At 43.1% G+C, this 22,714-nt stretch overlaps 1 protein-coding gene across 1 annotated transcript in view; it reads left to right on the top strand.

Moving 5' to 3' along the window:
• Positions 1–22,714, top strand: part of xkr9 (XK, Kell blood group complex subunit-related family, member 9) — a 48,904-nt gene that overhangs the window by 619 nt on the left and 25,571 nt on the right. The window contains exons 2-7 of the mRNA XM_063207533.1: positions 1,566–2,372; positions 3,101–3,223; positions 6,910–7,163; positions 11,397–11,495; positions 12,467–12,622; positions 18,807–19,153. Coding sequence (XP_063063603.1) covers positions 1,969–2,372; positions 3,101–3,223; positions 6,910–7,163; positions 11,397–11,495; positions 12,467–12,622; positions 18,807–19,153 — 1,383 coding nt within the window. The 5' untranslated portion in view covers positions 1,566–1,968. The remainder of the gene's footprint in view (positions 1–1,565; positions 2,373–3,100; positions 3,224–6,909; positions 7,164–11,396; positions 11,496–12,466; positions 12,623–18,806; positions 19,154–22,714) is intronic.

Raw genomic sequence — 22,714 nt, 5'->3', positions numbered from 1 at the left:
TTCAGCATTCAGAAAATTGTTGTGTCACACTTTGCTCAGTACTTTATGCCGTTGTGGGTTTTGGTATTTCTCAAAATTGAATTATTCATAAGTCATTCATAAGCATAAGCAGAGAAGGAGAAGTAGGTAGACACACAGGCAGAAAGTCACCAGACAGAGAGCTTGATAGATACCAGAGATGCTATACAGCAGTCGTTCCCAACCTTTTTCTTCAGGGAGTCATGTTTTTTTTTTACCATTGTAAGCTTTGGTGACTCTTTGTAGTCACATGATACCCTCTATTTTATTCCTCAATTAGTCTTTGGTCAAACATAGAACTAATGTTTAATGTAGCACTTATAATTTGGCGTTTCTATGCATATAGTTAAATAAATGCTTTGTCATTTATTCAACATGGGCTATGGTATTTAAAATGAAACCCCTTAAAATCAAGACAGCTTCGTGACCCACTTTGGATCTTTGGCGACTCATAGGTTGGGTCCTGTTCTGTAATGGAATGTTCATATTGTATATATTGCATTGGCCCGTTGTCAAGGGTACCACTTCCGTTCCTGAGCTTGAGATAAATGGTCAACTTCAGTCCGGTCTCTGTCGTTATTGTCAAGTTGTTTATAAGGTAACCCACAGTCAGTTATAGATAGGACCTATAACGTAACGGGCCCCGACCCATAGGTTGGGAACCAATGCTATACAGGATGCACTAGGCCTACAACAAACCAACAATCAGACTTCTACACAGTAGACATTGATAGCCAACCAAGATCACCATTCACTATTCAAGCAATGATTTACCGATTGAAATAGTGTGAAAGTAATGACACGTGTGTAAAAATCAACAAGAGTCAACAAATTCAAAATAAATACTCATTAACACAAAATTATTATCAAGTGCTAAGACCATCCGTCACATTCTTATAGAGAAGGGAGTGACATACATTTCTCAGATGTCTGTTGGCCTTTCGGGAAGTTATTTAGATAATTACATGGTCATTACCTCTGCCTGTGTTTGCCTGTATGAGTAAGCCAGGCATGCAGACCTTACTGTCTATTGGAAGAGTTAGATAATGTGTGAATGCACTGCATGCCATGATGAGTTCAATGGAGGATCATAGTCAAGTCATATTCTTGAAGAGAAATAAAAGCACAGTGACACAGAGAGACTTACTCCTGAAGGAAATGCCAGTGATATGCTGTGGTGCTTTGAAAAGGGCTGTGTTTGCATGTACTGTGCACGTGCATGTAGGTCTACGTATACGATGCAATAACCTGATGAAGGCTATGGTTAACATATTTGAAATTGTGCGCCACATGCTCAGCCAAGGTGGCAGAGGAACACATATGGAAAGACACTGAATGCAATACAATACAAAATGTATTTAAATCACAAACATGTATTTATAAATTCAAACAAGCTGTACTAAATAATTTCTTAGCTTTCGGTCAAGAGAGCTCAAAGATAATTTTTGAGCAGAGCATTTTTTGTTTTTAACGTTCTGTGTCAAGCATATACAGTATAGACATTTCGAAGCAATAATGAAGTGCATGTGTGCATCTCTTTCCAGCAGACATGAATGCATCTACACCAACAGCAAACAAAGGTGGACAGGATTCTTGGCATTGAAGCAAGTTTAGATGCACACCAAAGACGGAAACAACTGGAATCTATTGAAGACTACATCACATTGCATTACATAGGCTACCAAAGCGAATCACAGTTGTTTAGTTGAAGGTTATTTATCACAGTGCTTGGGGACTGTGGGGTTAGTTAGTTCTCTTTCTCAAGGGCATTTCTCTCATGGATGTGCTGTAAGTGTAGGCCTACGAAGACCACACGCGTTCTGCCTGCTGTAGGCCTAAATGTTACGATTCGAACCTGCAGCCCTCCGAACCTGCAGCTTTTGACCGCAACACCAACTCAACTCCCTAACCATTAGCCCACAGCTGGACCCCAACCAATACCTACATTCGATGTACACCAAAGACCCCGACACCTGGCCGACGGGGGGTTCAGAGGAGCCGCTGCCGAGAAAGGCCAGTGTGTGCGAGAAGAAGGAGTGTGCCGACTTTGATTTGTGTGTGCAGTTGATAGCAAAGCAGGAGGCTAAAGAGTGTGAGATGAATGCGCAGCAGGGTCCGATCCGCTTCACTAAGCTGTGCTGTGCACCGACGGTGACCAGACAGCCGGGTTCTACCGAATTTACTAAGGTGCGCTGGGTGCTGACGGTGATTGGACTGGTGCTGTATGTCGTGGACATAGCGTCTGACGTCGTCCTGGCAGCGAAGTATCTCTGCGACGGCCAAATGGTCTGGGCGGTGCTGACCGTCGTGTTTGTGCTGTCTGCGTCCGTCTGCACGCAGATATTCAGCTACAGGTAACTAAACTAGGGGAAAAAACCTAGCCCCTGCTTATCTACGATAACCAGTGGTGTAGTCTACGTAGAACCAGAGGCGCATCTTGCCACCAGGCAAGGCAGGCAGTCGCTTGGGGCCCCCAAGCCCCTAGATAGTAAATAGCAGCCCATACTGTACTACAGTAGTGGTGAGTTTGGTTCAAATTTTCATTTTTTTGCATTTTTGCTTGGGGCCCCACCTGACCCTAGAATCGCCTCTGCGTAGAATGCGGGTATAGGGAGTATACCCACTTCTAAATTTCAAATTGATTGATCCATTGCTTTGGATAGCAAAAATGTATACAGTATACCCACTTAAAAAATGCTCAAATATACAGTATACCCACCATAAAAAAGTAGACTACACCGCTGACGATAACTTTGTCATGTCTGTGTAGCTAGCAATTCTGTATTTTCCCCACACATTGCATGTTGTTGATTATGTCCTGTTTTTACAAGCCTGCTCAGTGTAGTAAGTGTAATGTAATTGTAATGATATTTCTTTTTAACAAAACGTTTGATTTTTATTTCTCCTTTACTCCTTTCTCTTTTTAAGTGCTTTGTTGCTTCCTTTTCCCCCACACACCCTCTTTCTTTTGATGTCCCTTATAAAAAAAGGGCAATATACTGTACATTGAATGTATTATATTCATTTATTTGATTGATTGATTGATTGATTGATTGATTGATTGATTGATTGTTTATTGCAGGTGGTTCCGCGATGACAAGGCGGAGGAGAGCAGGAGATCAGGTGGAGAGCAGGTGGAGGAGTCGTGTGTGCCCTGGGGCTTGATCAGGGGACTACACATCATGCAGATGGGGATATTCACCAGGTGAGAGAGAGAGAGAGAGAGAGAGAGAGAGAGAGAGAGAGAGAGAGAGAGAGAGAGAGGTTTTGGCCTAGATGAAAATACTGAAATAGAGGCCTTGATATAGGCTACACTTTGTTAGTGCTGCGTGAGTATGAGATGTGTGTGAGTGTGTGTGCATGCCTGCGTGCATGCATGTTTGTGTCAGTGTGCAAAAGGCTGTGACATGTGTATGAGGGTGTAAGCATGCCTGCGTGCTCATGTGTGTGTCTGTGTGGAAAGGGCCAGCCAGAGATGTGTGTGTGCATGCCTACGTGCATATATGTGTGTGCTTGTGTGAAGAGGGCTGTGATATTGGTGTGCGTGTTTGTGTGTGTGTATGTGCGTGCGTGCGTGTGCGAAGAGCTGTCATATTCCAGTTTGATTATATGCTTGCAAAGGTTTCATTATCACGTTTTAATCTTGATCGCGAGGCAGGCTACCACAACTGCGTGACGCAGCATGTGTGTGTGCGTGTGTGTGTGTGTGCGTGCCGGAAGATGTTATCATGTGGTGGTTAGTTATGAAACTGGAATGTAGAGCTTGCCTGTCATGTGAAATATGGGAGAAGCGGCACTGTGGTTGATGTAATTTACTGGAAGCTTGCAGCTCTTCTTTAGAATATGTTATATCATGCTGCAATGTGTGTTTGTTTGTGTGTTTGTGTGTGTGTGTGTGTGTGTGTGTGTGTGTCAGGGCTTGACACTGGCACCTGCTAACCGGCCAAATGCTGGTAGAACTTGGCTGTGGCTAGTAATACTTTCTCTGTCACTAGCCAGCAGTTTGGCTGCCATCTTATTCCTTGGTATGACACATGAACCATAGTAGACTATATTCTGTTGTTTACCCCTTGTGTATCAATTGTTTGTATTTAGGTTCAAGAAACAGCTCAGTTTTGATTTGCTTGATATAGGCCTACTTCCATGTAGAAAGCTATATACACTTATCTTGCTGTAGCACCTCATCTTCTGAGGCTAGACGTACACGTACACCATCATGATAAAGTAAGAAAAAAAAAACCCAACATAAAATCTGTGGCTAGTGGAATACCTGAATGGCTATTAAGTCAGGAAAGCCACTAGCCACAGTGTCCACAGAGAGAGAGAGAGAGAGAGAGAGAGAGAGAGAGAGAGAGAGAGAGAGAGAGAGAGAGAGAGAGAGAGAGAGAGAGAGATTTTATTATTATCCACTTGGTGAACTATTTAAATGGGTGAGACTGACAATAAAAGACAGTAAAATACAACTCTTCAGGTATTTCCAGCTGTTGTGGAGCAGTTCCTGTGTGGTTCACTGTCTAACATGTGGCATAGTTTCCATATGCGTGTGGCATACTTTACATCAGGGGTGGGGAACCTATGTCTCGAGGGCCGTTTGCGGCTGTTTTATCCGGCCCCCGATGTAATTTTAATTTTATGCAGCTTCACATAAAATGTGACATATTTTGTAAAGGAATCTTAGAAATTACATTTGCAATACAAGTTAGTTACATTCAGGGGAACTAGAGAAGGTGGGGTCTGTTTTAAAGGTAGCTGCCTTCAATATAGGTCTAAAGTGCAGGGAGAAATCCTGGTTTGTGTTCATAGTACGGGCCTCGGAGGACTTTTATGGCTCTCAGATTAATTTGAAGTGGCCCCTCGATTGAAAAAGGTTCCCCACTCCTGCTTTACATGTTCACCTGTATCTTCAGCAGAGGTGTCAAAAGTAAAAATAAAAGTTAATTCATTGGTTAAAACCCCTTACCTCTAGTGGCACGCTGTAATAGTCATTGAAAAGTTAAGTACCATAGTACTAAAATACTATGACATAACACAGGGCATTTAATAATGCACTATGACTTGGTCATTGACATTCTGGTAACAGCAAATTCATAATGCCATGTCTTAACGAGTTAAGTACAACACTAGCACATGATATTACATAGCTGTTACACCATTTACTCCATTGTACCTTATTAGAGGTAGATAGACTGTGTTGTTACTGAAAAAAACTTAAAACCTAACAGCAACCCACCACAAACTTGATCCAACACAACGAGTCAGCTGATTGTAAGACAAGTACACAGGTCTGTTCTTTACGGTGGCCCCGTGGGGCAAGCACTTTTTACATATTACAACACACATTACTTTAAAGCCCATTGGGAAACTCCACTCAAGTTTGGAAACAAAATTAAATTTTCATTACACACTTATTACATAAATTGTGATTCGTCAGATAATTTTAAAAATGTTTTGTGTACTGTAGATTTGTATTGTTTTTTTTACATTTGTAATGTGTTTTCTGAAATAGGAATTTGTTTTTCTAAGATGTAAGTGTGTAATGAAAATGTAATTTTGTTTCCAAACTTGTAATGTGCGTTGTAATATGTAAAAATGTGCTTTCCCCACGGGGCCACTGTAGTTTTTTTTTTATTCAGATAAGTTACTGTTTGGGAAGGTAACCGTTTCTTTTTAAGGTTTAAAGGGACACTTTGTGAGATTTTTAGTTGTTTATTTCCAGAATTCATGCTGCCCACTCACTAATGTTACCTTTTTCATGAATACTTACCACCACCATCAAATTCTAAGTATTAATTATGACTGGAAAAATTGCGCTTTCATACATGAAAAGGGGGATCTTCTCCATAGTCCGACATTTTGAATTTCCTAAAATACCTATTTTTAGCTGCAAAAATGACTGTAATTGGACCATACTAGAAAAGATTTGTTTATTACTTAGTAAACGTTAATGTAAAGATCAAATTTGGCAATAGGGAGCCTAGTTTCAATGAGCAGCATAGTTGCTGTACCTTTTTTTGACCATTTCCTACACAGTGTACCTTTTAAAGTGTAATTTTAACACAAATGGATCACACAGCTTTAGATTGAAAATAAAGTGCTTTTTGTAGAGAGGCAAGGCCTGGGATTCAGGGTCCCCTTTGGCTATTGGGCCCCTGGGCCTGGGTCCGGTAGGCTCATGCGGCAATCAGGCCGTGGTTAGACTACCTACAGTATGGGCACATCAGCTTGACAGCAGAGCAGAGGGAATCAATGGCTGTAGGGAGGTCGACCATGGCGTGATATTACTTTTTTTCTGCTTTAACTTAATTTTTCTCACCCACACACCACACTTAAAGTTGCCTTTTACCCTAGAGGTTGAGCTTGTATATCCTTCCCTACGCCTACGACAGATGACTTACAGTATATCAAGGGGACATCCTGGTGAAGGGATGGTGATTTTTTCTTTTCAGTCTTTATTGGTTTTTGTGAGACAGGACAGTGGAGGAGAGACAGGAAGTGAGCTGGGAGAGAGAGATGGGGAAGGACCGGCAAAGGACCCGGACCGAGAATCGAACCCGGGTCAGCCGAGTGGTAAACGTGTGCCCTACCATATCTGCCACGGTAGGGCCAAAAGGGATGGTGATATTGATGCTGACGGAAGCTGCCATTAGGAGTAGGGTGCACTGTTAGTGTAATTCAGACTTTTGCATTTGTATTATGATTACATTTATTCGTTTTAATACATAGATTTATTTTTTAATAAATAACTATGTGTACATATTAATAAAAATGGGAAGTGTTCGTAGATGAGCTATGGAGATAGAGACCAGACGACCATCACAAAATAGTTGCAGTACCTTTTTTGACCATTTCCTGCACAGTGTACCTTTAACTTTTGACACCTCTGCTCTTCAGGTATTTCCAACTGTTGCGCCGCAGCTTCTGTGTGGTGCGTTCCAAATCCGTATCCCACAGCAACGATGAGGTGCGTCCCAAATCCAAATCCAATTCCAAATCCGTATCCCAGGAGGAGCACCTGCAGCTGTTTCGCCTGGCGACCGATCTGAGCATGCTCCGTCTGTTTGAGGCCTTCCTGGAGAGTGTGCCTCAGCTGCTGCTACAACTCTACATCGCTCTACTGGGACACGGACACCTCTCAGTCTTTCAGTGTAAGAGGAAGACACGCACGCACGCACTCACACATTACACTGGTTAAGGCCCATGCAGCCCTTCCAGAGTGACCTGCTCATTTCCTGCTGTCACACATGCAGAGGCGATTCTATAAGATCAGTTGGGGCCCAAAGAGAGAGAGAGAGAGAGAGAGAGAGAGAGAGAGAGAGAGAGAGAGAGAGAGAGAGAAAAGTGCTCCCCATATAGTGGCTTGGGCCTACAGCCTGGTGATAAGATTACATTACATTACACATAGTTGACACTTTTACATCCAAAGCGTCTTACAGTTATTTTAAGTACAGGGTATTGGTTACAGTCCCTAGAACAATGAGGTTTTAGGTACCTTGCTCAAGGGCACCTCAGCCATGGATGCTGGTAGGTGCTGGTAAGGGTGGGATTTGAACCTGCAACCCTCTGATCTAAATGCCAGCACACTAACCATTGAGCCATGGCTGCCCCCACAGCCAAGACAATGCTTTTGGTCACATCTCAGTCCTCCAAACAATAGATGAACTATGCAGTAAAAGTAAATGAGTGATGTTTTGTGTTACATTGCACTACGTACTGGTGGCGCTGGAAAATAAACCCATAACCCACTTCAGATAGAGCAATCAGCGGCTCAGAGGTCACTGATAAAGCTATAAAGGACACAAGCGTACACACGCAAACACACACACGCATGCACGCACACACACACACACACACACACACACACACACACACACACACACACACACACACACACACACACACACACACACACACACACACACACACACACACACACACACACACACACACACAAACACACCTATAAAATGGGAAGTGGGCCTGCCTTCACAAACAAAGACTTGACTTAAAAGTACAGTTTCCACTTTAACGCACCAATCAGTGTTTCAGTAAAGATAATGAAACAAAACACACATGCAACAAGAATGCTGTATACTTAGCTAATGCTGATCCCAGAGAAGCCAGCAATAAGTGTGTTTTGTCAAAAGCTTAAGTAGTTCAATGAACTTTGAATGAATGAGTTCATTGAATGAGTTCATTCTGGTGCCTGTGAACGAACTTCATACTCCTAATAGGGTGCCACATTTCCTTAGTGTTTGCGGTGAAAACCCAGCTAAATAGGCTACATCCCAAAGAGCACGGTAGCATGTCATTTTTCCGACACCCCTTTGGTCCGATTCGTCAATATTCCGAAAATTTCCCATTAATCCTACAGCCCACTAACTCGAAATAATTAAATGAAACCCTTTGCTCCGACCGCTCAATGTTCCGACCAATGGCTGTTTGGGGTTGGTCATCATCCCAGGTCGTATGTCCTGCAGCCTGCTTTTCCCGGTGCCAAGTAGACTTCAGCTGCATGCTCTGCCAAGTTTTACAATTGTGCCCTACCCAAAACCATTCCTAACCCTAACCTGTCAGTAGGCTATTGCAATGTTTCTGAGTTTTAAATTTGTGCCTTGACCAAAACTTTCCCTAAACCTAACCTGTCACAGACAGCAGCATGACCACTGCGTAGGCTACTTCAGAGATGACGGTGATCTAAAGCAGCTTTTGGTCGGAACATTGGACTGTCGGGACAAAGGGTTTCATTTAATTGGTAAAAAGTTATCTGAGACTAAGTGCTGTAGGATCAATGGGAAATGTTCGGAACATTGACGCATCGGACCAATGGTGCGTCGGAAAAATGAGCGGTCCTCAAGAGCACTGGGGTGCGTTTCTGGAACATTAGCATCTTTCTACAGATGTACTTAAAACATATCTAATTACTTCAAGGCGAAATACGTAGATTTCTCGAAACCTTACCATTCCCACAGTAAGCCCAAAGTAGTGTGGCTACTTTCCCGAGTCCACACCGCTACTTACTTTCTTGTCATTGCAGTGTGTGACCAAAGAAGCAACAAGACACAAGCATGAATAGCCCTTTTGATTGGATGACACCACATGTGTCTTGATGACTCATGATTCAGCTGTTTCCTCCTAAATTCAGTGCGTGAAGTACAAATCAATAGTGTACAACCACCACCAGCACATTTGATTGGATGTCACCGCTGACACCATGACTCAGCTGTTTCCTCCACAACACACCTTGTAATTCCTTTTTGAAAAAAACACGGCCGTGGCATTACAATCTGACACCGTCCGCACCAATAATGCAGTACTATATGCATACCGATTGGATTTCGTTTCATTCCGAGGTGTAATTTGTAAAATATTTGGATAATAAAGTAGTGGTTCCTCCTGGAAATTCACCTGTTGAACTTTCAAATCCCTCAAAAAAAATTTGGCACGAATTTCATTACATAGCCTAGTGGTATTCACGCTTGCATCCCAACGGGAAAAAAGAAGCCACGGAGGTTCGAATCCACATGTTTGGAAATAGCATGGCTGCAGTGCCACAATTTTGGAAATATCTGGCAGAAATAGATAATTTATTTTGTGCATTACCAACACACACGTGCAGCCAAGGGAAAATGTGTTACACTGTAGGGTCCAAAACACGATTTCATGAGTTGTTGTCAACATGCTGCACAGTGGATTCGAACCTGTGTGGCTCGCGTCTTCCCATTGATAGGCAAGCGTACATACCACAAGGCTATGAAATGAATTTTTTTGAATACTTGACACTTAGACCAGTGAATTTCCGGGAGTGACCAATACTTTCCAATCCAAATATTTCACGAATTACAAATCGAAATGAGACGAAATTCAATCGGTATATAGCTAAAAGTATATTATTAGTGTGGGATTCATCGGATTCCAAGGATATGACAAGGATATGACAAATATCATGATGTGAATTTGTGTTCTGAACACTCTCGCAGCTGTATCATGACTTTGTGTGCATGTCGATTGATTTTCAGTGCTTTCGCACCGCAGGATTAAGAGATATTGACACATTTGTGGTGAAATATGTACTACAAGTTTAGCTAATGGGTAGAGTCACACTCTGAAGTAGACTAGCACTGTGTGTTACTTGGGGTGGCTTAGGTAATGTCTGGACTCAATGGATCTACTCCAGCTGTACTTCAACTTCACGTCAACTCCACTGTCGAGATACGGATGGGAGGCGCTCCACTTTCAAAGTCCCCACTCCTTCAAAGTGGGCATTACTCCAAACAGTAGTTACTTCGTGTGCTAACGTTCGAGACACAGTAGTTAGCAACTTTTATAGTATCTACTCCACAACGTTGCTAGTCTGTTAGCAGCTTCGCAATGGAGAAACGAAGCCCTGTTAATGTAGGATGTAAGCTAACACAATCAGTTTCATTGTTCTTACAAAAATGATGGTTGTCTGTGGCGTTACATAGGCTTTTTAAATGATAATACTGAACAATATAGCTTGCAACAACATAGTCATAAGGAAGTCTGACTCTGTCTTATCAATAGACCCCTTTACAGTTTGTAAACAGCTATGACGTAATTTGACTGCGTGCGCACCGCTGCCTCAAAACCGTCCATGCTCCATTGACTTGTACAGAGAAATAAGATAACGGATGCTCGCGCTAACCTCAGATATGCAGTGGGCACCACGGACACGAGTATTCCTGGCGATGTCATCAGTCCAGTCAGTAGTTTAATGTCTTGTAACAACAAACATCTCCTATGCTTCTGGAACAGCCTCTTCCCTCTCAAAATAGCATAACAAGTGTACTTTTCGGAATCTCTATTTTTTATCAACGTACACGCTTCAGAACGGCAGTTTTTCTCTCTTTAGTGTCTACACTGTCACCCAGTATTACATACAGAGTCACCACTCCCGATTTCACCCATGCCTGCAGTTTTCCTGTGACCGCTGTCGAGATACGGCTCTAAGCGCAGCAGCCAGTTCTTTCTGAATGGAGTCTGAACTCCCCCTAGAGTGCAGTACCACCCAGAAAAGTGGAGTCTCTCGTAATATCCTTATAATATCTCTGGTGTGTTTGAGTCGACGATGCGCACGCATTCATGAGGACGTCAACTCTGAACGGATCTATACATATTGTACAATGTCCTCCATTTGTTCTCTATCTTTGTCTCCCTCTGTTGGTGACCCTGTGTATAGAAACAGAGATAATGTTGAGAATCTCTGGTTGAAATGTCCATGAGGTAGTAAACCTGAGTCTGTCTCTGTGTGTGTGCCTCTGTGTGTGTGTGTGTGTGTGTGTGTGTGTGTGTGTGTGTGTGTGTGTGTGTGTGTGTGTGTGTGTGTGTGTGTGTGTGTGTGTGTGTGTGTATGTCCACAGACGTCTCGATGGTGGCCTCCTTCCTCAGTGTGTCGTGGGCGATGGTGGACTGGCGTCGGTGCCACCGGCACTCCCGGCCTGACCTGCGCAAAATGACAGGTGTGTGTGTGTGTGTGTGTGTGTGTGTGTGTGTGTGTGTGTGTGTGTGTGTGTGTGTGTGTGTGTGTGTGTGTGTGTGTGTGTGTGTGTGTGAGTGCCCTGCTCTCTTACAAGGACTTAATTAGGCCTCAAAACTCCACAGGTAAATACAGGGGAACTCCAAAATACTGCAGTTTGTGAATGTTGGTTCATCATTTTAACTAAACTGACCTTTTCTGTGAAGGTTGTTACATTTTTGTCACATAGTCCTATTATTTTTCTGTTTGTAATGTGAGAAATGTATTTGATGATGTGACATTTCTATTGATAAATATTGTAAATATCGACCAGTTTTGATTTGTCTAATTCTGGGCCATACCATACCACATTCAGCTACAGTAAACCTCCATTCATATGATATTACTACAAAAAAGACTTACCGAGCGAATAAACCAGCCGCAACGAGATTCAAGCGAAAGAGAATTGCTTCTGTGCAGCAAGAGCGATACGAGCGATTGAAGCGACTAGAGTGTGTCTGTTAAAAGCAGAATGCAAGCATTCCAACCTTCCCATTGGTTGTAGCGGCTGTCGCCGAACCGCATCATAGCTAATTTGCATAACATTCCCAGGAGTTCAACTACAAACTGCCGCTCTCGTCGCGCAAATTGCCTGTAGTCGCTCGATCGCTTTTGTCACGCGACTCAATACAAAGTCAATTACTTCCGTCGCTGGCCTCGCTCAGGTCGCGGCAGGTGTATTGCGGTTAGACTCCCTGTGAGGCCCCCTCATACGGTATGTAGGCCCCTGGTGACTTTTCCACCCCAAACCCCCCATGTCAACACCCCTGGTTCACAACAGTCAACTACCATACTACTATCTGCGGCCAGTCAGCACACCCTTCTTCTTCATAGCACTCACATGGCTTCCGTGTGTGTGTGTGTGTGTGTGTGTGTGTGTGTGTGTGTGTGTGTGTGTGTGTGTGTGTGTGGCAGGTGTGTCCACGGTGGTCTACCTGCTCTACAAGTTCCTGACCATCAGCGTGCGTCTCTTCTCCCTCAGTCTGCTCTTGGCCGTCACCCCCTGTAACCTGCTGCCTGTGGGCCTCACCTGGGTACTGGCTACAGCCTGGGCAGCCTATCTGAACACAGGTGCACACGTGTGTGTGTGTGTGTGTGTGTGTGTGTGTGTGTGTGTGTGTGTGTGTGTGTGTGTGTGTGTGTGTGTGTGTGTGTGTGTGTGTGTGCGCGCATGTGCGTGTGTGTGCATGTGCGCGCATGTGTGTGTGTGTGTGGGGGGGGGGGGGTTGTTTTTGTCTGACAGACAGGTAAAATAAATGTTTTTTTAGGCATAAAATAATGTTTCCAAAAATAGTGTCTCCTTAAAGGGACACTGTGCAGGAAATGGTCAAAAAAGGTACTGCAACTATGCTGCTCATTGAAACTGGGCTGCCTATTGAAAAATGTGATCTTTACATGAAAGTTTACTAAGTAATAAACAAATATTTCCTAGTATGGTCCAAGTAGAGTCATTTTTGCAGCTAAAAATGGCTATTTTTGGAAATTCAAAATGGCGGACCATGGAGAAGATCCCCCTTTTCATGTATGAAAAGTGCAATTTTTCTAGTCATAATGAATACTTAGAATTTGATGGTGGTGGTAAATATTCATGAAAAAGGTAACATTAGTGAATGGGCAGCATGAATTCTGGAAATAAACAACAAAAAATCTCACACAGTGTCCCTTTAAGTCTTAACAGAATGAAAGGCACTTCTGGATTTGCACTTAGGGAAAGGATGTCTGCTAGTGGTGTGGGTTGGCACTGCCCTCACGATCCGATTCGATCATGATTCGGGAGGTAGCGATTCAATTCGATTTGATTCTATGCGATCCGATCCGATCCGATTCAATTCTACAATGCATTGCAATGCATTGCATTTCTACTGAAAGCAAAGCAAATGTTTAATCAGTCATGATGAGGCAATACAAGTAGTCAGATACTGAGCAACAATTTATTGGCTGTTTCCTGTATCAGTCTTGCCAGGTTTTGAAGGCCTGCTTTTATTTAATTTAACATTCATTTGCTCCCGAAATATCCATGGAAGTAATTGAAACTTAAAAATATTGCCGGATCGATTCTGGAACTTGTCGAATCGACTCTGGATCGTCCATGCCCCGCTTTGGATTGCATCGCCGAGTTGATCATTGTTGACACCACGAATGTCTGCGCTTCAGCCCTTGTGGTGCTCACAGTCCAGCACAGTAGAATGAAGACAAACTGAGCTACTTCTCAGTGATAAGACTCAGGGATGACCCAGGGATGACCGGATGACTTTTGGTGCATTAAGTGACTGATGTTTCGACGCACCTGCGTCTTCCTCAGAGTAAAAAAAAAAAAAGTCACTGAGTCGAGTCACTGAGAAGTAGCCCAGTTTGTCTTCGTATTATATTGTTCTGCTATAACCAGATGACGTTATTAACTGTTATTATCTCTTCATGGGTGATAAAATTGTACTTCCAGCAAGTAGGGCAACCAAAATGATTTAGTGTTCCTTTAACTGAATATAAGCTCTGTGTACTGTATGTGTAAAGAGTGATACATTGAAAATGTTGAATTTGTGTATGCTGCTGAACAACTTCACTTCCTTCGGGACCAACAAAGTATCTTCAAGAAGGTGCACTGCATCAACATGTCAGTCTTAATGCTTACACCACAATAAAATAACAATAAATTATCCAGTTTGCTCCAGTCGTCCCTGGCCTAGTCTTCTAGCCTGGTAAACCAGCGCCACCCGCTGGGCGCCAACATTTTTCAGCTGCGAGTGGGTCTGGCCTCGGATCTGAGAACGTTTTGAACACTGTGCCCTGAGTCTGGCAAAACCAATTACAACGCAGAGATTTGTTTTGAATCAAAGCGGGCGGGGTTTTGAGGGAGTGACGACGAAGCTTGCAACACCGTTGGGAAAGCACATCAACGGCAAAGATCGCCGATTGGTCAGAGCGCCGGCACGGTTTGAAAAAACAACAGGTTGTTCTCATCAGCAATCGTCCGAGGTATCGTTCATCGGGGCCAGACTAAATTACTCCGGTCTCACATTTAGGCTGGTTTATCAGGCTACTAGTCTTCTTGAAGTGGACCAGTTTGCTTTCAAAAGAGTGCAAGTGATTTCCCTTTTTAGGCAAGTGCATTTATGAGAAAAATACACCTAACCCCCAAAAAATTCTAACAAAAGGTTTCTCAGTGGTTTACAGTACTATCAGATGTACTTAACAACATACTAAAAATCTGCCAAAATCTGACTTCAAGAAAGGCCTCATTTTCAAGATGGCCGCCGTAGGGCCCTTAAATTGACTCTGGCCTTAAAATTGCATTGAAATAACCAGGAATAGTGGTGTTTGATGCATGTTTCAACCTTGTAATGTTGTATTTAGACTATGTCCTTGATATATATATGATTATTAGTGCAGTTTGCAGTTAAAAATCAATTTACAACTGTATGGTACTGTAATATTAGACAAATTTGGCCTAGCGGTTAGGCTAAATACCGCTAACCTCTTCTTTGTGTGCATTTTAGTTTTTTTTATTTCAATTATGATTATTTTTTACATTAATATTACATGTTTTGCATTTGCATGTTTTAAAATATATTTATTTATTTTATTTTGTCACTGATGATCAATGGTAAAAAGCAAGGAATCCATACGAAGGATTCAAAATTTCACTTTTCACTGCGTCCTGTATGGATGGACAAGAGATGACTGTGGCCATAAAATGACATTGAAATGACCAGGAATATGGACCATGTAATGTTGTTAGAATATTTCCCTGATATTGTGAATGGTTATAAATGCATTTTGATTTTGTTTTGATTGATGGCAGCCTACTGTGATATTAGCCAGATCTGCTCTGGCATAAGCTTACTGTATGTAGGCTAAGTAGCCTACTGTTATCCTGTTTGTTTGTGATTATGATTATTTTCACTTTACTTTAAAAAAATATCTGTATGTTTTTACATTTTATTTATTTATTATATATATTTATTTATGTATTTATACTGTATGTATGTAGGCCTGATGACCGTAGCTTTATAAAGACCTTGAAATGACCAGGAAAGGTGATGGTTCATATTTGTTTTGACCAAGTAAAATTGAAATAACATTTTGGGGATTAACTTAGAATTATCCACATCATACGGATCCCAATAATATTAAACTCTGACCTCTTCAGTTGTGCTGAAGAATTTGAATTTGGAACAAAATGTGTTCATTTTTTAATTTAAATATAATACAACATCAAACAAGAAATTCATCCATGACTTCCATCGTGACTCTGGCCAAGCTGAAGTGTGAGCCATGTTCTTAATGGTGTCTGTCACAACCGAAACAGACTGCTCACTACAGGCATTGAGTTATTGTCAAGCAAAATGCATTGAGTTTCAAAAATTTGGGCAGCGCTGAAATGGCACAGATGAGCAGCTTGACCAGATTGACCTGATCTTGAAATATTGTGCAGCATCATGGTAACAGGCTAAATCTCAGTAGCTGGCTAAACATGATGCCAGAGAATTCTCCATCCTGCTGAAATGAATGTGACCTGTGACCATCATTATGAAGTACTTTGAATTGCTAGTTATTGCATATTTCCAGTGAAAGGCACTCAAGCTATGATGCTACCAATGCACGTGTAACTCTTTGGCAAGAATCTGCTTCATCTTCCAGTTAAGTCTGTAGGACTTGGATACAAGCAAGAGATATTGGCTGGTTTTAGTGTGGATGGGGCCAGGGATCACAAAGTAAAAGGAGCTGCTGTAGCTATCCAAACGGCGCAAGTGGAGTGGCCTTGCAAGATGTCCAACCAATAAATTACCCTATGGATGCAGTACTCCCACCGGGTCCATGCCCCTTGCTTGCCCTGGGATACAGGCAGAGCAGGAGCACCACCTTGTCAAGACTGAGTCACTGTTTGCACAATCATGCTCAGCCTTCTGCTTTTCACCCTACTAATAAATGACTGGACGTCAACCTACAGTACCACTCCAATCTTGTTAAGTTCACAGACGATCAAGAGGGACAAGGCACACTACAGGAAAGAGGTAGACCATTTGAGCAGCACAAAGATGAGATTTGGGTTTGGCCTGATTATCATTGACTTTCAAATCTCTTCAAGACTTGGTCTGACCAAGAGCATAACAATCAATATTTCCCAAACGGCATGGTCGACCCACCCCCTTGGTTTGCTAATGGTTGCATGCTTCCCAACAAAGCATGCTTCCCAACAACCGGGAGGAGTGCCCGTTTTTTCCGGAGCTCAGAAATGATATATGTATTGCTCTTGGCCTGACTAGAAGCAATGCTGAAGGTGTTGCGTCATCAGGAAGGCATGGCCTGGCTAGGTTTGGACATCAATGATGACCTATTCTGGACCAACACTGCATGTCAAGAAGTGTCTCAACTTCCTGAACAGTCGAAGCAAGTTCTTCGCCATCATGACCACATTTCTAAGACAAACCAATAAGTGCAACCAAGTTCATTTGTGTACCTGTCCATGCACAACACACTGGAGACAATTGATAAAGATATAAATGGTTCATATATTTCTTCCAGAATCCATGTGATATGAGGTTCTAAGCTGCAATCCTATGGCAGGCATGCCCTTCAGGAGACAAGGAGAATGAATGGAGTTTAAAGGAAATTCACACCCATTTAGGAGACTGCAGTGGCCTAATTCATCCCACTTTTTTGCATTGGGTGCACAGGGTATGATTTAGCTTGGTTACCATAATGATGGAGTGACCATCACTAGGGTTGTGAGTGTGTTCTGACTGTCACACCAACGGGCTTGGCTCTTTGGTGTAGCGTTCATGGCCCCAGTTTACTACCCCAGAAGGTCTGGGTTCGATTCTCGGCTGGGCAACTCTACTCCCCTTCGCCACAACCATATTGAATGAGTTTGGATACACCACCCACAAAGTGATCACAATAGTGATGCAAGCCACTCAACAAGCTTCTCTTCTGGCACCACCAGAGTCTCAAACAGACTGTAAGGATGCTGAGTTCTTCTCTTTACCCAACAGGCTGCCAGAAAAATCTGCATCTTTCCAAAGAACAATTGCACTCAGACCCACCAGAAAAGACTTTTCCCACATACAACTGTACTATGTATGCATGTTGCTCTAAACAAATACATAATAAACTGTCTTGTGCTCACAATATAGGGCAGTCATGGGTGAGCGGTTAGGGCGTCAGACTTGCATCCCAGAGGTTGCCGGTTCGACTCCCGACCCGCCAGGTTGGTGGGGGGAGTAATCAACCAGTGCTCTCCCCCATCCTCCTCCATGACTGAGGTACCCTGAGCATGGTACCGTCCCACCGCACTGCTCCCCATGGAGCGCCACTGAGGGCTGTCCCCTTGCACGGGTGAGGTATAAATGCAATTTCGTTGTGTGCAGTGTGCAGTGTTCACTTGTGTGCTGTGGAGTGCTGTGTCACAATGACAATGGGAGTTGGAGTTTCCCAATGGGCTTTCGCTTTCAATATCTTGTTTTTTACTGGTGCTAATACCTGATCTGACTACTGTGCGCGTATGTACAATTTTATTCATTTATTTATGGTTACTGTAATGTTTTGGTATTTTGTGGCTGTGTACTTAGGATAGGTTAAGATAAGTTAAGATGTATTATTGGTTGTGCCTGTGCAAATAGATGTTATAATGGTATGCACTTTTAATGTTTGTCATGTCTTGTCTACACGGGAGGCAGTGAAAAGTGACATTTTGAATCCTTCGTATGGATTCCATGCTTTTTACCATTGATCATCACTGTCAAAATAAAATAAATAAATATATTTTAAAACATGCACATACAAAACATGTATATTAATGTATAAAATAATCATAATTGAAAAAAAAAAACTAAAATGCACACAAAGAAAAGGTTAGCAGTATTTAGCCTAACCGCTAGGCCAAATTTGTCTAATATTACAGCAATATACAGTTGTAAATTGATTTTTTTAACAGCAGACTGCACTAATAACCATATACATATCAAGGACATAGTCTAATTACAACATTACAAGGTTGAAACATGCATCAAACACCACTATTCCTGGTCATTTCAATGCAATTTTAAGGCCAGAGTCAATTTAAGGGCCCTGTGGCGGCCATCTTGAAAATGAGGCCTTTCCTGAAGTCAGATTTTGGCAGATTTTTAGTATGTTGTTTAGTACATCAGATACTACTGTAAACTACTGACAAACCTTTTGTATTTTTTGGGGGGTTAAGTCATGAATGCACCTGCCTTTTCAAAGTATCTCTAATCTCCTACTCTTTACTCCACAGACTTCTGCACATCGCGTGCTCTGGAGTGGCTGTATCGCGGCGTGGTGGGGGTGGTCCTCGTCTTCTCCTTCTTCAACGTGAAGGGCTCCAACACCAGGCTCTCCATGGCCCTCTACTACGCCCTCTACTGTCTGCAGAGCGTCACTGCGCCCCTGCAGCTCTACCTCTCCCCTTCGCCGCACCTGCTGTGGCTGCCCTGCCTACCCGTGCTGGCCGCCATCTTGGGAGGGCTGAGCGTGGGGCTGGCGCTGCTGGGGCTGTACTACGGCCTGCTGCATCCACCGCAGAAGGAGGAGGAGAAGGAGGGGGAGAATGGGGAGAGGAGAGTCCCTGATGAGGTGGACGGAGTAGCAGGAGGAGGAGGAGGAGGAGGAGGAGAAGGAGAAGGAGAGGGAAGGAGTCAAGTGGAGAAGGAGAGAATCAGACGTTTCCTACAGATATGATACTTTTGACCGCCATCTTGTTAAGGGCTGTGTTTGGAGCTGGGGCTGTGCTACTTACGGCCTGCTGCATCTTCTCCAGGAGGAGGGGATGATGAGGGATGGGATGGGGAGGGGAGAGGAGATGAGGGAGGGAGAGTGGCTGATGAGGTGGAGGAGAGAGGAGGAGGAGAAGCAGGAGGAGAGAGGAGTCCTCGTAGAGAATCAGACACTTCAGGACAGTGCAGATGTGACTGATACATTGAAGCGTCTCTTGACTATTCTCAAGCACTTTACTTCCTCAAGACACTAGACTTGCTCCAAGAGTGACTTCAGACTGGCTCATAGGGCGCATTCAGGCCAACTGAGAACCGTGCCAGTGTTCACGCCGGACGGCGTGTTCACGCCGCATATTCACAATTTGTCTCGGTAAACCATGACAACAATGTAGCCGTCAGCAGGTTCATCCGGGTCCAGGGGCGCATCTTGTCACCAGGCAAGGCAGGCAGCCACTTGGGCCCCCCAGGCTCCTAGATGGTGAATAACAGCTCACACTTTACAGTCATGGCAATTTAGTTTCAAATGTTCATTTTTTTTTTAAATTTCGCTTGGGGTCCCAGCTGACAGTAGAATCGCCTCTGTCCGGGTCACCAGGGGCGTCAGCAGACCGAATGCTATACAGGGGCGCGGTAGGGCACAGAGAGCTAATGCGAGCGCTCGAAGCATACAAGCAAAAAATTTCAGTTATTTATTTTTAAAAGCTTGTAAATTCATTATATTATTGCAAATAGTGCATAATGTGCACTATTTTGTATACATTCTGTAGATTACTTCGTATGTTAAATCTAAGCTAAATTCCAAGGTTGCAAGGTTATTGTTTTTTGTGAAAATCATACTGGGTCACAGCAAATCAATGCCCAGGCAGACACGTGCCCCTGTAAAATACGTAGGTCTAGCGACGCCCCTGCGAGTCAAACGGTTACGTGCGGAAAGGTTCAGAGCCCAGTATGAACACGGGCGGTACGCAGATAAGCACTTTACCGCCTAACGTAACTGGTGCAGCACAGCACAGCAGGCTTGTACGAAATTCCGAATTGGATGAATTTGAATTCAAAGTAATGCCATAATACGAACACTAGGTGGTGTCATTACCTTGAATTTCTTTGAATTTAAGCTACACCACCCATTGAGAGTACATAGAACACCACCACCTAGTGTTCATATTATGGCATTACTTTGAATCCAAATTCATCCAATTCGGAATTTCGTACAAGCCTGCAGCACTGGCTCCGTTCTATCCGACCTGAAAACAGTATTAGAGTGAATCTCCCAGAGAGAATGCTAAAGGCACTTTTTTACTAGAGATGCACCGGATCCTGATTTTTAGGATCCTAACTGGATACCGGATCCACTGCTTAAGATCCTACCGGATACCGAATCCTACGAAAGGGTTGAAACACATAGCCTACTCGCACATGTGGGTCCTTTTTATTACGTTGGCTCAAACTATTTTGTAGACTCATCGCTTTACTGCCACACCGCCTGCAACGGCCGCTTCCAAAGGGCTTCTACTCCACGCAGCCATTGGGATTGTGAAAGACTGACTGAAAAGCCTAGGCCAGTGTTTCTCAACCTTTTTTTAGGCGAGGCACCCTTTCAATTCATGAAAAATTTCAAGGCACCCCAAACCAGCAAGCCGTAGTATGGCATCGCATCCGATACCACACAGGCTTAGAAAAGTAACACATTTGGAGATGTCACGACCTACGTTCGAAGTTGCAGCTGACAGGGGCGACCTATATTTACTTTATTGTGCGTAAATGGTAGATGGGAAGATTTCACTGACTAGCATTAACTTATCACTTTAGACAAATATGTATTATATTACATAATTTATTTATCAGCCACATTTCTCCCACATTGCTCCGGCACCCCTGTTGAAAAACACTGGCCTAGCCTACGTAAAAACTTAACAGAACAGGTGAAGAGGGAAAACATGTGGTGTGAGTACACAACTGCCACTCAACACTGCTTTGACTCACTGCCATCGTGGATGATCAATGCAAAGCGCGTTCACTTTACGCTCACAAATGTAGGATCCGGTCTGGTTCGGAGCACTGGGTTCTGCCAGATCCGGATCCTGTGAAAAACCCTAGTATCCTGCCGGATTCGGAACCGGATCTTGGATCCGGTGCATCTCTACTTTTTACTGAACTAGTCTAAACACTTAAGGCACTTCTGATCCGCAAATGAAAGGGATCACAGGCTCACAACACTATCGCGCAAGTGTACCATTCACTATCCAGTAAATGTACTATGATATACTGTACTGTGCCGACGAGATGTACAGGTATGACAACATGGGAGACAACAAGAGGAAGAGAGATGGGTGGATTCCTTGCAGAGTAACACAATGACAATGCTAACATGTAGTAGGCTACTGTACCAAGAAGGACTTCATTTGTGCTCCTCTTCTGAAGCACTTTACTTCCTCAAGGAGAAAGATTTGCTGCAGGATATCATCAAAACAGTGTTGTTAAAGGAATTTCCAACACATCTACTAACTATTTGAGCCGAGGACTTCTGTGTATTAGTGTGCCTGTAAGTGACTGGAGCATTCCAAGCCTTTGTAACAAGTGAATATTTACGACACAAGTGTACCACTGGCAATGCCGGATTAATGCACAGGCTAGATATGGCTGTAGCCTTGGGGCCCCACCTGCCAGGGGGCCACTGATTGGCCAAAAGTGAAAAAATGCAGAATTGTGACAAGATGCATTATTGAAAAATATATTTTTTTATTCAGTACAGTTGGTAGACATGTTATCCTCAATTCCTAGCTCGTAATTATGACACTGTCTATGTAAATTTGTGGCAGAATTTGCCTTTTTGGGGGCCCCACAGCAACCTGTAGCCTAGGGGCCCCAGGCCATCTCAATCCGGCCCTGACCACTGGCACTGAATTGACATGATCATATCGTACAGTGTGTAATATGATGAGGTGCATGGTGGCGACTAGGGAGGGACCAGGGAGACAGGAGGACGAGGAGAGATGTGCTATTTGCTTGCTGAGAATCTGTAGAAGTATTTTTAATTTTCGCTCTATTGCTCTCTCCATGCACTTTACGGATGGAGCTAGACATGCTCAAGGCACATGCATGTAGCTATTTATGGTAATTAAGCCTGTATGTTAAGGCACTTTCCAACACGCTTACTAAACTATTCTGAATAATTCAGGTATTAAATTATAGACAGGGCCTTCTGCTTTTGGAGCTAAAAGAGTGAGTCTAACACTACAAAAATCCAAAGCTTCTGTAACAAATCAACATACCACAAGTACAGGTATATCACTTTGACTCAATATGACTCAAAGGATTTCTGAGACTCTAATACTACATATGTATTAATACTAAAACATATGATAATATGTATTACATGCTGGTGGTTCTCGAACATTGGGAATTGGTGTAGTACTTTTACTAAAAACCA

Source organism: Engraulis encrasicolus, chromosome 9, assembly GCF_034702125.1.
Source record: "Engraulis encrasicolus isolate BLACKSEA-1 chromosome 9, IST_EnEncr_1.0, whole genome shotgun sequence".
NCBI classification, from domain to species: Eukaryota; Metazoa; Chordata; class Actinopteri; order Clupeiformes; family Engraulidae; genus Engraulis; species Engraulis encrasicolus.
The sequence above is the reverse complement of the archived record's forward strand: the minus strand, read 5'-3'. Positions and strand labels throughout refer to the sequence as shown.